The 18,210-nt window shown below is 37.1% G+C and overlaps 1 protein-coding gene and 1 long non-coding RNA gene across 9 annotated transcripts; both read left to right on the top strand.

Moving 5' to 3' along the window:
* Nucleotides 1-9,233: 9,233 nt before the first annotated feature.
* On the top strand, nt 9,234-15,148 carry LOC105963240 (G-type lectin S-receptor-like serine/threonine-protein kinase At4g27290). 8 transcript variants are annotated; one of them, XM_088818900.1, is made up of 9 exons: nt 9,234-9,391; nt 9,535-10,710; nt 10,798-10,932; nt 11,040-11,176; nt 11,296-11,506; nt 12,123-12,360; nt 12,439-12,586; nt 12,669-12,966; nt 13,130-13,517. In XM_088818900.1, the coding sequence occupies exons 2-9, from the start codon at nt 9,915-9,917 to the stop codon at nt 13,180-13,182; spliced, it is 2,016 nt and encodes a 671-aa protein (XP_088675026.1). In that variant the 5' UTR covers nt 9,234-9,391; nt 9,535-9,914; the 3' UTR covers nt 13,183-13,517. The 8 variants fall into 8 exon arrangements, with proteins under 8 accessions (XP_088675026.1, XP_088675010.1, XP_088675009.1 ...); XM_088818884.1 differs by lacking the exon at nt 13,130-13,517 and adding exons at nt 14,590-14,707; nt 14,961-15,148 and having other exon boundaries at nt 9,287-10,710; nt 11,046-11,176; XM_088818883.1 differs by lacking the exon at nt 13,130-13,517 and adding an exon at nt 14,590-14,720 and having other exon boundaries at nt 9,287-10,710.
* A 1,106-nt stretch (nt 15,149-16,254) lies between these two features.
* Nucleotides 16,255-17,066, top strand: LOC148772700 (uncharacterized). Its single transcript, XR_016032552.1, has 2 exons — nt 16,255-16,462; nt 16,752-17,066. It is a non-coding gene; the product is annotated as an uncharacterized LOC148772700 (long non-coding RNA).
* The last annotated feature ends 1,144 nt before the right edge of the window (nt 17,067-18,210 follow it).

Genomic DNA, 18,210 nt, shown 5'->3' with positions numbered 1-18,210 from the left:
ATCAACCCCCGGCTTAGTTCATGTGTTCTATGATCGCAGGTATCTCAAGGTCATCAAGCTCGTGAGCCAGTGATCCACTCTGCTCTTCCAGCTCATCCTACTTCAACACTCTACGGTGATCTAACTTTAGCATCATCATTTTGGCGCCGTCTGTGGGAAGGCTGATACGCGTAAAACCTACGTATGAAAAACCGCAAGTGTACAGTATCGCGTTTTGTAGAATAGTGAATTCCAGATATCGATCCACAGGCAATTAAGTTCCTAAATCTACCAAATACCGTAATTATACTATCCTAAACTTTATCTAGACGATCGAAAGGATGGGATGGGTGAAATGAAGCTAAAAACAAACAAACAATAATAAAAACAACGGTATGCCAGTATAAGCGAAGAATTCCGACGTGTGATGGCTTCTAGGGTAAAATCCACCAGTGTACTATCGATAAAGATCTACAAATCCGAATTATTGTCAATTCTATGTTCGCTAAGCCAGACACTAAAATACCCTAACCCCCGTCTCCAGTGTAGTTAGAGTCTACCCACAGGTTCGACGTCTCCGTTCAGAACCTGATATTAAGAGAGCATTTAGGTCAAGTTCTTAAGGGCTACCCGAGGTGCATCACGTCTCCGTTTCCACAACCCGAGCTATGTTTTCCTAAAATCAAACGAGAAATCCTCTCTCGAGTTCATTCCCATTTAGAATCAATTCAACTGCTGGCCAAACAATCAAAAGCATTTAATACAGGAAATCATAAACAAAATCAAAGAACGACAAATAGATCACAGATCTGGAAATCAAAATCAATATATACAAGGTTTCATTTCCCTAAAAGAAAATGCTTAGTTTATTACAAACATAGCATCCAAATGAAGAACACGAGAAATCATAAACTAAACGTAAAGAAAAAGCTTATGAAAAACCCGAGTCGAAACCCTTGTCGAAGCTTCCCGCGAAGAACTGGCGAAAACCGAAGACAACCCGAGGACGAAAACCGAAGAAAGTCGAACCACTCCAAAAAGAGTGAGGGGCTTGCTTCTATTTATAGTAAGACAAAGCTTCTTGAGGAAGTTTTGCCTTTTTAGATATTTTTTACACATCCCGAGGCCATATCGCGATATGAGCATCAGTATCGGGCGATATGGTAAAATTGCAAGCTCTCTGTTTCGTTTCTCCCCATATCGCGATACAGGATGACATATCGCGCGATATGGCAAAAATGCAAGCTCTCTGTTTCATTTCTCCCCATATCGCGATATGGTGACTGTCTGAACTTGAAACTCCGTGTTGACCCTTTTTCAGGCCGAATTCGACAAAAATGCATTTCACAAAAGTTGTAGCCCTTGCATTTGGCTTTCTAACTCCACTTGAATCAGCTCAATCGGATGTCATATGAGAGAGTTATGCATGAAATACCGAACGCTGCCATTGTCCGCTAAAATGCAACTTTGCACTTGTTTGGTTTGATTCTCGGCTTCCCAAAATCGTTTCGAATCGGCAAAAATAGCTTCTCTTTACCTATAATAGAAATAAAACAAGAAACGCAATAATATGTACAAATAACGCCGAAACTCGGACGAACGAAGACCAAAACTTGAAGATTCGATAAGTAAAAATCGTGCAAAATGAACACTTATCAAAGGCAAACACAATCACGTAGCACACATGATGGCCTTGGGACATCTGCTCAGGGGAGTGTGACACTGCTAACAACCTCCCACCTCGTGGAGGCTCTGGCTTGTCACATCCTCCTCCCAATGCTCGGGATCCACTACGAGGCCTTCATCGGATGTCCCACTAGATCCTCAACATGATTCACTTCTTCCCGCCCCTCGATCGGTTCAGACAACCGAGGAGGCCCTTCAACGCTAGTAAGGGTTATCGACTCCCTGGGGATATACAGTGCCCCCAAAACATTTCGCTCGCCAAGGGTTATCGACTCCCTGGGGGCTTACATCTGCCCCCAAAATATTTCGTTCGCCAAGGGTTATCGACTCCCTGGGGGTTTATAGTGCCCCCAAAACATTTCGCTCGCCAAGGGTTATCGACTCCCTGGGGGCTTACATCTGCCCCCAAAATATTTCGTTCGCCAAGGGTTATCGACTCCCTAGGGGTTTATAGTGCCCCCAAAATATTTCGTTCGCCAAGGGTTATCGACTCCCTGGGGGTTTATAGCGCCCCCAAAATATTTCGTTCGCCAAGGGTTATCGACTCCCTGGGGGCTTACATCTGCCCCCAAAATATTTCGTTCGCCAAGGGTTATCGACTCCCTGGGGGTTTACAGTGCCCCCAAAACATTTCGTTCGCCATGGGTCATCGACTCTCTGGGGGCCTACTTCCGCCCCCCCTCGAACGGTTCACATAACCGAAGAGGACCTTCAGCGTATAATCGCCGAACCTTCAACAAGATCAACTTCTACTTGCTCCTCTAACGGTTCAGATAACCGATAAGGACCTTCAGCGTACGACCGCGAAAGTTTCAACTCGTGTTGCCACTTAAGCAATGGCACAACCGTGCGCATCCACCTCAGACCATAGATCTCGAGCGCCTCATTCTAAAGTAGGGGGTTATCCCATCCCAAGGTGGGCATCACCCTTACCTTTTAACCCCAAGTGGGTGCACATCCCATCTCAAGAGACGAGTATAATCTCCCTACTCAAAAAATAGAAAATTCCCATCCCAAGGTGGGCATCACCCTTACATTTCAACCCCAAGTGGGTGCACATCACATCTCAAGAGACGAGTATAATCTCCCTACTCAAAAAATAGAAAATCCCCATCTCAAGGTGGGCATCACCCTTACCTTTCAACCCCAAGTGGGTGCACATCCCATCTCAAGAGACGAGTATAATTTTCCTACTCAAAAAATAGAACATCCCCAAAGGGGTGAACATCAACCACCTAGAAGAAAAAAGAAGAAGAAAAAAGAAGATGAAGAAAAAAGAAACAAGAAAAAGAAGAAGAAAATAGAAGAAGATGAGAATAAAAAAAGAAGAAGAAGAAAATAGAAAAAATGAAGAAAAAAGAAACAAGAAAAAGAAGAAGAAGAAAAAAAAAAAAAGAAAAAAGAAGAAGAAAAAGAAAAAAGAAACAAGAAAAAGAAAAAAAAAAAAACAAAGAAGCCAAGCCAAGCCATCATCCAAGCCGCGCGCGCGCAAGCCACACAACCTTCTCCTCGAGGCGCGCGCGCGTCAGCAAAAAAAAAAAAAAAAAAAACAGGAAGAGGCGCGCGCCAGCAGAAAAAAAAAAAAAAAAAAAAAAAGTGAAGAGGCGCGCGTGGCGTACACGCGCCTGACGCGCGCGCGTGCACTGCACGCGCGGGTCAGCAAAAAATAAATAAATTAGAGAAGCGCGTGCTCACGCGCCTGGGGGGCAGCACCTGCGCGCGGCTTCCCATGCACGCGCGCGCCTCTCAAGGCCACCTTGGAGCGCGCGCTCCCATCTAATTGGGCACAACTTTTACTACTCTCCACCAAATTGCGCGTAGATTTCACCTCGCTTCACCAAATCGCGCGAGAATTTCAACGCGCTCCTTTAAATTGCGCGAGTTCTCCAGCGCGCCTCACCATATCGCGCACGCTCTCAAACGGATAAATAAAAATTATTATTTCTCCACACCACGCCAGCAATTAACGGTACACCACAACACCGATCTACTCTCGACACGATCCGGTACCCTTTTCGACTATGCTCCCATATCGAACCGAGAGTGGGGGGCTTGCGAAACAACCCGCTGCGAGACAACTCCCATGAGGAGCCAACTCGCTCGGTACTACAACACGCACGAGACAACTCCCATGAGGAGCCAACTCGCTCGGTACCACAACCCGTTGTGAGGCAACTCCCACGAGGAGCCAACTCCCTCGGGTCTCAACACCACAGCGAGACAACTCCCACGAGGAGACCACTCGCTCCGTCCTATAACCCGTTGCGAGGCAACTCCCACGAGGAGCCAACTCCCTCGGGTCTACGAAACCACAGCGAGACAACTCCCACGAGGAGCCAACTCGCTCGGTACTACGAACCCGGAGCGAGACAACTCCCACGATGAGCCAACTCGCTCGGTACTACGAACCCCCAGCGAGATAACTCCCACGAGGAGCCAACTCGCTCGGTACTACGAACCCGCAGCGAGACAATTCCCACGAGGAGCCAACTCGCTCGATACTACAACCCGCAGCGAGACAACTCTCACGAGGAGCCAACTCGCTCGGCACTACAAATCTGTTGCAAGGCAACTCCCACGTGCAACCACCTCGCTCGATAATATTACTCACCGCGAGACAACTCCCATGAGCAGACTACTCGCCCGAAATTCACTATATAATCGCAAGCTCAAGTTAGCACGATTACAACCCTAGAAGCACTTAGAGATATTATGAGAATCTATATAGCCTGGCCAGCTTGATTACTCAAATTTATCAACTTGTTTTCGATGGGTCATTCATTAAAACGTGGCCACGGTCCAAACATACTTCAGACCCACGAGGTCTAACAAGGGGCACGACCCCCATAAAAAAATTTTGAGAGTCTGATCCCCTCCTCAAGTACATCACGCACAAGGCTATATGTAAACACATATAAGCAACGCGTCAAAACATTGACAATGTCAAAAAATAACAACTCCCACGAGGAGAATACTAGCTCCGTGCTACTACATTATCGTGAGACAACTTCCACGAGGACATAACTCGATCAACTCTATTACCCCAGAGACAACTCCCACGAGGAGATTACTTGATCCGTGCTACTACATTATCGCGAGACAACTCCCACGAGGAGATAACTCGATCAACACTAGTACCCTGCGACGAGACAACTCCCACAAGGAGATAATTCGCTACTACATCGTCGCGGGACAAAACCGACGACTCAATTAACTTACATCGCGACAACTTGGTCGCGCTATGCGCCAACGCGCATTCACGCCCCTCCGACACACGCTCCAACGCGTTGCACACCATCGACTACTACAATTTTTACTCTCAACACGATATGTCACCCATTTCAACATGGCCCCCACATCGACTCGAGAGTGGGGGGCTTAATGATATGCCAAATTGGCCCAACCCAATGGGCCTACAAATTATTTACCTACTGGGCCACGAGCCCAATATCGAAGACCACTATCACCGAGGCCCAATCACCTTCAAGCAAGGTTTGGGCCCGACAATCTCAACTAAGCTATAAATAAAGGTTTGAACTCATTCCTTAAGGTACGTCCTATTAACTGAGCAATACTACAACTGTATTCTCTGGACTATTTTCTATGATCAGCACGTCTGACTTGAGCGTCGGAGGGGTTTCCGCCGGATCAACCCCCGACTTAGTTCATGTGTTCTATGATCGCAGGTATCTCAAGGTCATCAAGCTCGTGAGCCAGTGATCCACTCTGCTCTTCCAGCTCATCCTACTTCAACACTCTAAGGTGATCTAACTTTAGCATCATTTTTTTTCTCTTGTTTCCCAACCCCAAATCTCACAAAACATGTGAAGATTTCCTTTTTGCTTTCTCTCTAACTTCTTTCCTTTGTTTTTGAGTTTCCTCTCTTTCCAGCCTTTCAAGCCTTATCCTCTTGATGAGCCTTACTTTCCAGCCTTTCAATCCTCATCCCCTTGATTAGCCTTAGCCGCCAATCCTCTCCTCAAAGTGCTTTATATATGCAGTTAACCCTAGCATAAAACAACTTGGTCCCAAGCAAACCACTGTGAGCTCGACAGGTGTCTACCACAGTCAGTGGTCCTCACTTGTTTTGTCTTTTAGTGTAACAGTTTCTTACACTACTTTCTAGCTCATCCTCCAGCTTCACTTTAACTGATGCACCAGACAAAGTGTCCACTTGGCATGTACACGTGGTTATGAGTCATAGAATAACAATAACCATAAAAAACTCTAAAATATAAAACATAATAAATCCTAAAATAAAAACGTGCATAACGGAATTAAATAACTTGATCTTCAAGTCGACTTCCAGATCACGCTTCTAAACTCCCGTAGACATTGGGTTGTGCATGTGCAGGCACTTCAAGATCGATTAAGACACTATTTTTATTTAAATCTCTTTCCGCTCAAAACATGAAATTTGTAGAACTTTCAGTTGTCTTTCCTCAGCAATTTAAATCACCTTAATATGACGTCATGTGAGAGAGTTTTAACTGGAATCGTAGAATTGCCATAGATAGGCAAAAATCTCGAATGCATGAATTCGACTTGTCCAACGAATTCTTCGCTTTCTTTTTCAATTCCACATCATGGACTTTTGAAAGGTCTGATTCAAGACTTTATTCTTCAAGGCCAAATTGAATAACTTCTTTGAACTCGTAAGCTTTCACTTCTTCCAATTCTTCATCTTGGAGTTTGTCAGGATCGTATCATAATCCTCTTTAAAAGTATTCGTCATCGAATCCGGACAAATATCAAAATGAGTATATATAAATCATTGTTCATGACCAGCCATTGTGATTGGTGGAAAATTCATTGTTAGCCCTCCGAAGAAGATGTCATCACATCCCTCATTAGTAGAACCGCCTTCATTCTTATAGCACCAATAATGCATAATACTCTTTCTTTGCATTATGTCACCATGTTCTTCGGCTTGCATTGAAAGAGTTTGCGATCCGATTAACTTGGCACTAGCCTCAATGCATGGCTGGATCATATCACCTAGGTTTGTATTGAACGAGACTGGGTTTTTTCAACGGTGGACATGGATGGCATGAAATCAGGTTTGGGCTCTTTACATGAATCTGTAACAAAGACCCCCTGAACTACAAAACGTACCAAATTGGGCCTTCCGTTTATAATCCGTTTGTGGTGTGCTGATGTGGCAAATTGACTTTCTCCAATAAAAGTATTTTGACATTTTTCCCCTTAGTTTGCTATATTTATATTATACATGAATAAATATATATACGTTTACATTGAGTTAATAACATAATATACATAAACATATTATAGTTAATAAATAAACAATTAAAATATGAACGGACGAATTGAGTGCCATCCTCATCACAATAGATTTTCTCAGCCATTTGCCCCACCTGAAATAAAATGTCGTCTGCTACATAAGAAATAAGCCATGACTCATTGTTGTTCCATGAAAAGTCAGGAACATTTGCTTTGTGACCATCGTTAGCTTCCATTAAAGTAAATCAAAAATTGAATACAGATACAATTTTAAGGACAAAAGGGTAAATTCATTCATATACTAACGGTGTTGCTTTGTTAACGGTTGACTGAAAATGGTAAGGGCCAATTTGGTACCTTTTGTAGTTCAGGGGGTCTTTGTTACATACCCTATAGTTCAGGGGTGCAAATTGTACTTTCCCCTAATTAGAATATTCACAAAAAAACTTCACTATTTTTTATTAGAATTTTTACCACAAAATCCCACCATCCCACCTTAAGTGAACAATACCTTCGTCGGAGAAAGATACCCGAATGTCAAAAGGAGCAGGAGTTCATGTTCTTGGAGAAATAAACTAAGAGTGCTTATGCAGAAATAAATTTTAAATTTTTTTAGAGATTTTTTACATTGTTGTTTTCGGTAAAATAAAATTTTAAAAACCGGTTACATTTTATTCAATACAATCTGTCCGGAAACTGATTGACATTGGACAATTATTAGAATCTTATTTTACCCTTTTAGGCATTAAAAAGAAAAAAAACTTAGAACATATGAAGATTAAGCGAATATAAGGGAAATTGATGGATTACAATTTTGATGTATTTAAGATATTTTATATAAATTTGGTGGTGAATTGAAATAATTTGGAGAATTAAACATAAATTATTGGGTAAATTCCACTTTCCCTCCTTTATTTTGGCTCGATATCACTTTACCCCATTCTACTCTCGATTGATTTGCTCCCCTGCACTTGAAAATTTGTCTCAATGTGACCCTCATTGTAAGTTGTCAGACATTTAACCTTAACACCGCAAAAACGCCACATCTCCCAGTTTAAATAATTATCAAAAAAAACAGAAAAATATACAAAAAAAAGACAATAAAAAGTTCAAGACAACGAGAAAAGATAGTCCACAATGTCAACCACAATTAATGTTCTTTTTACTAATTATTTAAACTGAAATATGTGTTTTTTTTGTAATTTTCAGACTTAGATCAAATGGTGTTAATGTCAAATGTTTGAGAACTAACGGTGAGGGCCACATTGAGACAATTTTTCAAGTATATGGGGCAAATCGATGCAATCGAGAGTAGAAGGGGTAAAGTGATATCGAGCCAAATTACAGGGGGGAAAAGTTTAATTTACTCTAAATTATTTCTATCACATAACTCATAAAAAAACGAGGTTCTTATACTGAATAGGGCTAAATACAGTTTGCACCCTTAAACTATAGGGGTGGTAACACTTACCCCCTTAAAGTTACAAATGTAACACTTACCCCCCTCATTAATGAATTTAAAGGTATAACTTTGACTTTGAATGATGTGGCATTCTTTCTTCCCAAATTGTCCTTCTAGCCATTAAATAAATAAAAATAATGAATATGTAATAATAAAAATTTCGACAACTTTGCCAAAACTTAATTTTATTATTTCAATATTGTAAATTTATGAATGAAAAAAATTGAATTTTAGTGTATTTTTGTTTTATCTTGTGTTCATTTGTAGCTAATAAAAAGTTAAGGATTATTCGAATTTTAATTATGATTTTATAGTTTATATAGTTTTTTTAATGCGTATATGACTCTAATATAATCATCCCACTTTTTACCTTGCGAATCACAAAATGTATTCAAAAGTTAATAAGAAATTATAATTTAAACGTCTAAATATTTAAATATTATTTTATTAAAATTTATATTTAATTAACTAAAATAAATTTTCAAATCAATAATTATCATAAAAAAAATTGGCCATTTAAGCCTTGAAAATATTTTTTTTTCTTGCAAATGTTTAACGTATTTAATATATTTTTAAAATATTGAGATTTTTATTTATATTAGGGTCTATAGTAACTAAAATGTGGAGTTAAACATAAATCAAAATATTTTTTTAATAATTATTATATTTTATAAAATTTAGTTTTTGAAATATTATTGAAAATATTTTATTATATATGCATCAATATAATAGCTAGAAGGACAATTTGGGAAGAAAAAATGCCACATCATTCAAAGTCAAAGTTTTATCATTAAATTCATTAATGAGGGGGGTAAGTGTTACATTTGTAACTTTAAGGGGGTAAGTGTTACCACCCCTATAGTTTAAGGGTGCAAACTGTATTTAGCCCTACTGAATATTTTCGAAGTTATTACGAGAACGACAGTCCGTGAGTTTGGACCAGCCATAATTATCGTCCCTGTCGGGAAGGGCCAATTCAAAGTCACCATCGCTGTAACCACCATGGTAGCTGCGAATTTAAATGTAAGAAGAGTGCAGAAAGCTGGACTCTCAGTACACCATGGAAAAAACTATGCTCACCTTTCTTCTCGTTTTATCATCTTTGCTGACAATCAACCCATTTTCCGACGCAGTTGATGTAATAAATTCAACTCACTTTATTACAGATGGCCAGACGTTGATTTCATCCGGCGGGACCTTCGAGTTGGGATTTTTCAGCCCAGGTAGTTCCAAGAATCGATACGTCGGCATATGGTTCAAGAACATTACAGCATTCACTGTAGTCTGGGTTGCCAATCGAAATAATCCCCTCACAAACTCATCAGGCGCCGCATTAAAGATCACCGAGCCAGGAATTTTAGCTCTTGTCAATGGCAGCAATTCAATAATATGGTCTTCCAACACATCACGAGTTGCCCGCAACCTGTTCGCTAAATTGCTCGACTCAGGAAATCTCGTAGTTAAAGAAGGAAATGATGATAATGATAATGATGATAACTACCTTTGGCAGAGCTTTGATTATCCCACCAACACAATTTTACCGGGCATGAGGTTTGGTAAAAACTTTCTAACAGGACACGAAAATTACATGTCGGCATGGAAAACGAGTGAAGATCCGGCAATTGGGGATTACACGTGCCGCTTGGATCCAACTGGATATCCTCAAGCAGTTCTTCGAAGGGGTTCGGTTAAAGTGTTCAGCACAGGACCTTGGAATGGATTAAGGTATAGTGGCCTGCCTGGAATGAAAACAGCTCCTGGATTTGCGTTCGATTTTGTTCTGGATAAAAACGAGGTTTATTACAGTTATAGGATCCCCGATAATTCGGTGATTCCTAGGTTAGTACTGAACGAGACTGGCTTTCTTCAACGGTGGACATGGATGGCAAGAAATCAGGTTTGGGCTCTTTACATGAATCTGCCGACGGATAATTGTGATTCTTATAAGCAGTGCGGTATGTATGGAAGTTGCAATGTTCAAAACAATCCGATTTGTGGGTGTTTGAGAAACTTTGTTCCAAGAAATTCAGAGGAGTGGATGTCTACGGATTGGTCGAATGGTTGTGTGAGAAAGGTTGCCTTAGATTGTGGAACCGATGGATTTGTGAAGTATTCTGGAATTAAATTGCCGGATACGGAGTTCTCGTGGTTTAATGCGAGTATGAATCTGCAAGAATGCGAATTATTGTGCCGGAAAAATTGTTCTTGCGTGGCTTACACAAATTCGGATATTAGAAATGGTGGGAGTGGATGTCTGGCTTGGTTTCGTGACCTCGTTGACATCAAAGAGTTGTATGGAGAAGGACAAGATATTTACATCAGAATGGCTGCTTCGGAACTGGGTAAGTACTTTGCACATGTTGTTGTCGTCTTGATTCAATACGATGAATTTGTATACGTTTTTTCGTGTTTGAAATATGATGTTGCAGATTCGAGAAGAGAGGACCATAAAATATTAATAGTGATTTTGACCTCATCACTTGGAGTGATTCTTCTATCCATGAGCTTCGAACTGTGGATTTGCATGAGAAATAAAAAATATTTGAAGTTGAAGAGCAGATCAGGTAGATTAAAATGTGCCGTTTTGTGCGATTACTAATATTGCAAAATGCAAAATGAGAAAAAGAAAAAAAAACGTAGAATAATGATATCGGTACTTGTATGAATTAAGTTGCAGGAAGGAGTGAAGAGAGTGATGGTAAAGATCTGGAACTTCCGTTGTTCGACTTATCGACTATATCAAAAGCTACTCGTAATTTTTCAATAGACAACAAGCTCGGAGAGGGTGGTTTTGGACCTGTCTACAAGGTACAATTACACTCATGCCGATATATATCTAACGAGAAATGTACACACACCAAAAACATATAATTTTTACAATTTATTTTTTGTTTTTTTGCATGTGCACATGATCTGGTTGATTTTAGGGTACATTGGGAGGTGGACAAGAAATTGCAGTGAAAAGATTATCGAAAGCATCATTGCAAGGAATACAAGAGTTCAAGAATGAAGTTATCTTTATCGCTAAACTTCAGCACCGAAATCTTGTGAAGATTTTAGGATGCTGCGTTGAAGGAGAGGAAACCATGTTAGTTTACGAGTACATGCCCAATAAAAGCCTCGACTTTATCTTATTCGGTGAGCAATTTCTTACTACTGTGCTTCGTAAATTATTCGGTGAGATTTTCTTACTATTGTGCTTTATATATTCGGCACTCATCAAAGTATCCATTGTCACAATCTAGTATTTCTTGGTTTTGGAATCAATTTGACAAATCATATAAAGAGACTGTTGGAGAAATCAAACTTGTTCAAAATAACGATTGTTTCATATTCGAGCATATGTATCAAAAAAATGTAATTAATATGTATTGATTAAACATTTATATATATATGTGTATAAGAACTAAATTATCTTTCCAACCAATTCTCGTTTTATAAATTTCTTGATAAAATTTGAGGAGTAATAAGGGCAAATATGGAAAAAAATAATTAGTGCAACATTGGTATTCTAAAGATTATACCGGATGTGAAAATTCTCTAAATTACAGTTATTTTTTTAACGGGATGTGCTTTTCTTTGTTATTCTACCAAATCGTTCTTCGATCATTTATTTAAATTTAAATTTGGAATACTAACAACATGTCTTCTGGCAAAAATGCATTTGGTTTGTGCTTCTATTTCTTGGTTTTGGAATCTATTTTACTACTAATACTCTTAATAAATAGATAATAACAGGGTAAAATTTTGACAGATCATTTAAAGAGTAAGCTACTCGATTGGCCCAAACGGTTTCAAATCATTTGCGGTATTGCAAGGGGACTCGTTTATCTTCATCAAGATTCTCGACTTAGAATTATCCACCGAGACCTCAAAGCTAGCAATATATTACTAGATACGGATATGAACCCAAAAATATCGGACTTCGGTTTGGCTCGAAGTTTTGGAGGGAATGAGATTGAAGCTAACACAAGCAGAGTTGTCGGGACATAGTAAGATTCTAGATTCCATAAATGCAACCGATTTATTTTCCATTATTATATTAAATAATGCAAAAAATGTTTTTTCAGCGGCTATATGTCACCAGAATACGCATTCGATGGTTTATTCTCGGTAAAATCGGATGTGTATAGCTTTGGTGTGATAGTGATGGAAATTCTGAGTGGGAAAAGAATCAAAGGATATTCCTTCATGGATCATCAAAACCTTCTTGGACATGTGAGTTTTATAATGTGAATATTGGCAAAAATAAATAAAATTAATTAATACGAATATTGCTGATGTTTATTATTTCTTGCAGGCATGGGTATTGTACAAAGAAGGGAAGTCACTGGAACTAGTTGATGATAACATATTCGAACCGAGTTACGTGTCTGAGATGCTGAGAATATTCCATGTGGGACTTTTGTGTGTGCAATATAATCCAGAAGATCGGCCGAATATGTCTTCAGTTGTGTTCATGCTGGAGAATGAAACTGAGTTGACTCGGCCTAAGCAACCGGGTTTTTTCGTTCATAGAGATGTTTTGCCTTCCGATACTTCTTCGAGCAGCGCATACGCAAGTTCGGCGAATGAAATCACCATTACAATGCCTAAAGGTAGGTAGGTAGGTATAGATAGAAAGCCATGAAAAAAGTTTATATATAATATTTATAGGGATAATTACATTTTTCGTCCTTATACTTTACCACTTATTCGTTTTTCGTCCCTAAACAAGTTGGAGTGACATTATTCGTCCCTAAACATGCCATTTTTTAGCAGTTTCCGTCCTGCCGTTAATTCTTGCTGTTACATTGGATGGAAATCTGACGTGAACCTGAAAATTATAATATATGGTGCTGACATGGACGATTAATCCACGTGGCCACTCACATGTATGTTGCTGTTGATATGCTTCGTGAAACCAACTCATATTAACTCAAATTACCCATGCATTGGTACCAAACAAGACTCCTCTTTAAACTTTGCTAGAGAGAACGAGCCACCATGCACATTCCATTTCAACTTTGCAAACGAGCCACCACCATGCAAGAGACCCATTCCCACCTAATTAAGAGGAAATTCGCAGAATTGAATGTGAACGATACAATTATTGTATGAATAATATTTATTTTGACTTTGCATGAAATTTCCATATTTGAACTCAAAACATACAGTGAAATAACCTTTTGCAATTTGTATGCATACACACACTTTAGAATTAATGAATATAAAAGACACGCAACTACATCTAATATTTTGTTTCTATTCAATATTATTATAGACACGATTGAAGATTGCATCAATAAAAAACAAGTTAAAATAATATAGGATTAATATCCCCTACACCGGCCATGACAATTTTTTTTGTTTAAATGAGTAGTTAACGTCAATTGAGTTTTCGTCCAATATGGAGATAATGACTAATAAGGTTAGGCAATCTAAATTAAAGTTTACAAAATTGCAAATCGTGCAAATTCTCAATATGTAACAAAACAAACAATTCTTGTTGAGTAGCTTAACATATTATAAATTTCATTCAAAAAATCCAAATATATTAATTAACATCTTCTCTTCGAAGAAAAACATCATTCAAAATATAAATTGCCTTGCTTCAGATTTTTGTATGATGGAAAAAATTGTCTTTTGGGGATTATTGAGGCTATTTACGAGTCCAAAGAGGTGTGATATTGAAGAAATTAGCCATTTGGAAAAGAAAACTTATGTTCTAAAGAAGATGCAATCTGAAATTGAAGAGATGGGCTGACTCTTACGTATCATGTGCGAAGCACATGTTATTTTCCGTCCAAACTAACCAGTCAAATTGACGGAGGGACGAAAATAGCAGAAAAATGGCATGTTTAGGGATGAATAATGTCACCCCAACTTGTTTAAGGACGAAAAACGAATAAGTGGTAAAGTATAGGGACGAAAAGTGTAATGTGTGTGATTGGCATAAAAAAAAAATTCTTGGGAAATTGATTGTGTAATTAATTAGATGAGTAAATAAAGAATATTTATGCTTAATATTTTTAATTGTTTATAAAATCTAGAAGTAATTTGTTTCTTCATACCTTAAAAATAAATTTAAAAATGAAATTGAACAGCTATCATAATGATGTAACGAGCTCGACCTCATCGAGCTTTATTTTAGCTTAAACTCGAGTTCGAGTCGTTATTCATTTTCCTCTTAACTCGTTAATCTTTATTCATTATTATTGAGTGGTTGATTTTGGTGTTAGGTGTTCATTGGTTGAATAGGTTGGGGACAGTGGCTTGTAACTGGAAACAATATTTGAAAATGGAATTAATGTGGAACAGAAAATTTAAATTTATTTTAATTCAATTCAACATATGACAGTAAAAGCTATCTGCTCCAAGCTCCAAAAGGCGAAATCCCTCGCCCCAAGGGCCCCCATCCCTCGGCCCGACAAGGATTGATGGAGGAATGTAAATCATGGTTACTCAACGGCCCGTTAAGATAGCGGACCCGGACCTGGTGCCCACAAGGAACCAATCTCATTGGAGTTGAAATTCCCACACTGCGGCTGCCAGGATTCGATCCTAGGACCTTGCTCCAACTTACCACCTCCGGAACCAGTTGAACTTACAGTAAAAGCTATCTGTAATTAGGATTTAGGACAGAACAAAAGTCGAGGACCGGGTCGTTGGTTGTACCACCGGCCGGCCGCTGGATAAATAAATCACCTGTCCTGTCAACTTTAAGAACAGGGCCCGGCCCGATAAGTCGAGACTACTTAAAAATAAGTTAAGATATATGTACATATTCGAATTGATCTTCGTAAGGGTAAAGGTACACCTATAACATAAATATTCAATGGGAAAGTTATAGTTTTCAATCCTTCAAGTTCGCATTGATTCCAGAGTTGGTCCCTATGTTCACTAAAAACACATTTGGTCCATCATGTTTCAATAATTTAACATTTTCGGTCATTTTTGTTAATTTACCGTTAGTCCGTGACAGTGATTGACACACGCTTGAGTCCGTTAGTAGTAACGGAAAATTGATGGAAATGACTAAAAACGTAAAGATGATGAATTTCTTAAACATGAGGGACCAAATGTGTTTTTTGGTGAACATGAGGAACCAAATATGAAATCGATACAAACTTGAGGGACGTAAACTGTATTTTTTCCAATATTTAATGTTTTAAGTTTTAACTATGGATGGAATTTTAATTTCATGCTAAAACGATTTAACAAAAGGGGATGTATATGCAAAATTTATTCATTTAAAACTCGGATTGTTTTACTTATAAACTAAGTTGAATAAGATTATTCAGTTGCCATATGGAAAATAAAATAGTAATAGTACGGGCGAAATTCCGAACAAATTTTCGGTTTTGTCGCTTTCAATTTGAAATTTTAAATATTATGAACTTTGTTCACTTTGGAACATGAATCAAGAGTAAAATTTGGCCAAATATGAGGGACAAAAGTATAACTATCCCGGACAAGAACTTGTTCTTGTTTCAGGCAATTTTGGTGGCCATGACTAGTAGGTAGGGTACATTAATCTCATTAAATATACTCATTCGGTTCCTAATTAATTGTCAATGTTCAGCTTTGCGGTAGTATTAAAAAGGGATTATTAGTGAAAACCCCCCAACACATTTAGTTATATTAGGATGGATATAAGATCATTTTGCATATTAGTGAAAACCCCCTCATTATATATTTTAATTTACCATAAATTCGAAATTTAGGAATATCTCTATATTACCCTTAATTATCATTAAAACTCTATTTTCCCCTCACTTTTCTTCACCAGCCGCATCTCTCTCTTTCTCTCTCCCTCGCCACAGATCTGCACCTCCCACGCAGTCTCTCCCCCACCCCCGCCTCACGATCTTCTATATTTTTTTCCATCCCTCTTCTTCTCTCCCAATAGCATTTTTATGTGCGAATCCCATGGTCAAGAGCAATTATGAAGCAGATGACGAAGCTTCTTCTCCAATTCATTTCTCCGCCGTTTTTTGGGAACAACTTCCAGCGTCACATGACTCCGATCCGACATCGACGACCTCTTAGCCTTCATGACGGTGTAACACCGGTGACGACGAGATCCGGATCGAAGCAAACGAGATTGTTTAGGTTTGTCTGTCAAATTCCTTCATTATTTAATCATTTTTATTTTGCAACTGATTGATTTTTTAGATTAATTGTTATGATGTTGTTGTCTTGATTCAATTGTCAAAAATTACAGTATGATTCGATTCCTATCATGTCTTATTTGTTGAATAATTTTGTGATTTGAGTCTTGCGTTTGTTTAAATAGAATATCAGCAATTTGTTGATGTTATACATATTTTGGATATTATTGTGTATTCTGATTTGAATTTTTATTGCTTTTTTTTTTTGTTTGTCTTTATGTATGAAATAGTTGCGGACATTGGGATTATTTTATGCATAGCACATTCGATATCTACGAAGATCTGTGGAAGAAAACTCATATGATCGGAGTTGTATCTTGGTCCTATCTCTGGAAGAAAACTCCTATCTCAGCCATGGCAAAGTAGAAGAAATGAATTTATAGAAGTTTTCTCTAAAATTGGAGTTGTTTATTTTGTAGTCGATTTTGTAAATTTGTAGTTGTTTTCGATTTTTGTAGTTGTTTTTGACAATTTGTAGTTGTTTTTGATAATTTTTAGTTGATTTCATTAAACAACTAGATTTTATTGTTGTTTTCGATATTTTATAGGTGATTTCAATTTTTTTATAGTTGATTTCTTTAATTTTTAGTTGATCTTATTTGGTAAACTTGCCATTGAAAACAACTATTTTTTGTGGTTGTTTTAGAGTTTTCTTAAAGTTGATTCGGAAAAAAAAACGAGAAAAAAAAAATAGTTGTTTTCGGTAAATTTATAGTTGATTATGAACAAAATAGTCAAAAATAAAAACAAAATTTTAGTTGTTTAAGAAATATTGTAGTTGTTTTCGAAAATTTTATAGTTGTTTTCGGAAATTTTATAGTTGTTTTCGAAAATATTATAATTGATTTGCAAACCCAACAGCAGGAAAAAAAAAAAGATTAATTTTTTTTGAAGTAAATAATATTTTTTAAATAAAAATATTTTTTTTAAAAATAAATAAAAAAATAAACGAAAATTATAATTAAAAAAATTAAGAAGTCATTAAAATAATGATAGTGAATAGTAGGAGGGTAAATTTGGAATAAGAGAAAAACTGGACCTATCACTAATAAGGAAAAATGGGCTGTATCCATCCTTATTAAAAAAATGCTATAGGGGGGTTTCGCTAATTGTCCCTATTAAAAATGTCAATAAATGTGTTTTGGTTTTGGAAAAAATACATAAGAATGATTAAAATAACATCGATCATTTAATGATGTTATAAACAAGAGTTAATACTTAGGGCATCTCCAAGGTTAGATGCTAAATATCGGAAAGATATATCTATAATAGCTGATGAACAGTGCTATAGCATCTCAGTTTTTACTATCCTGCTCCAACCATATCATCTATATTTTAGCATTTTATTATATTTTATTACTTTTTACTATTTGATTTAAATAGATAGTTATAATTAATATATTTGATATCTTATATATAATATGCAAAATAATAGGTATTCTTCCGATAAATCTTTATAATATAATTTACATAAAATAATAATAATAATAATAATAATAATAATAATAATAATAATAATAATAATAATAATAATAATAATAATAATAATAAAATTATTATTATTATTATTATTATTATTATTATTATTATTATTATTATTATTATTATTATTATTATTATTATTATTATTATTATTATTATTATTATTATTATTATTATTATTATTATTATTATTATTATTATTATTAT

This window comes from Erythranthe guttata, chromosome 1 (assembly GCF_056151865.1).
Source record: "Erythranthe guttata isolate IM_541 chromosome 1, IM_541, whole genome shotgun sequence".
NCBI classification, from domain to species: Eukaryota; Viridiplantae; Streptophyta; class Magnoliopsida; order Lamiales; family Phrymaceae; genus Erythranthe; species Erythranthe guttata.
The sequence above is the reverse complement of the archived record's forward strand: the minus strand, read 5'-3'. Positions and strand labels throughout refer to the sequence as shown.

Bases quoted from the DNA above. Each gene is read 5' to 3' on its own strand.
- LOC105963240 (XM_088818883.1), top strand. From the start codon at position 9,429: ATGGAAAAAACTATGCTCACCTTTCTTCTCGTTTTATCATCTTTGCTG. The intron at 10,711-10,797 runs GTAAGTACTTTG...ATGATGTTGCAG, and splicing joins AATGGCTGCTTCGGAACTGG to ATTCGAGAAGAGAGGACCAT. The intron at 11,507-12,122 runs GTGAGCAATTTC...AAATTTTGACAG, and splicing joins CCTCGACTTTATCTTATTCG to ATCATTTAAAGAGTAAGCTA.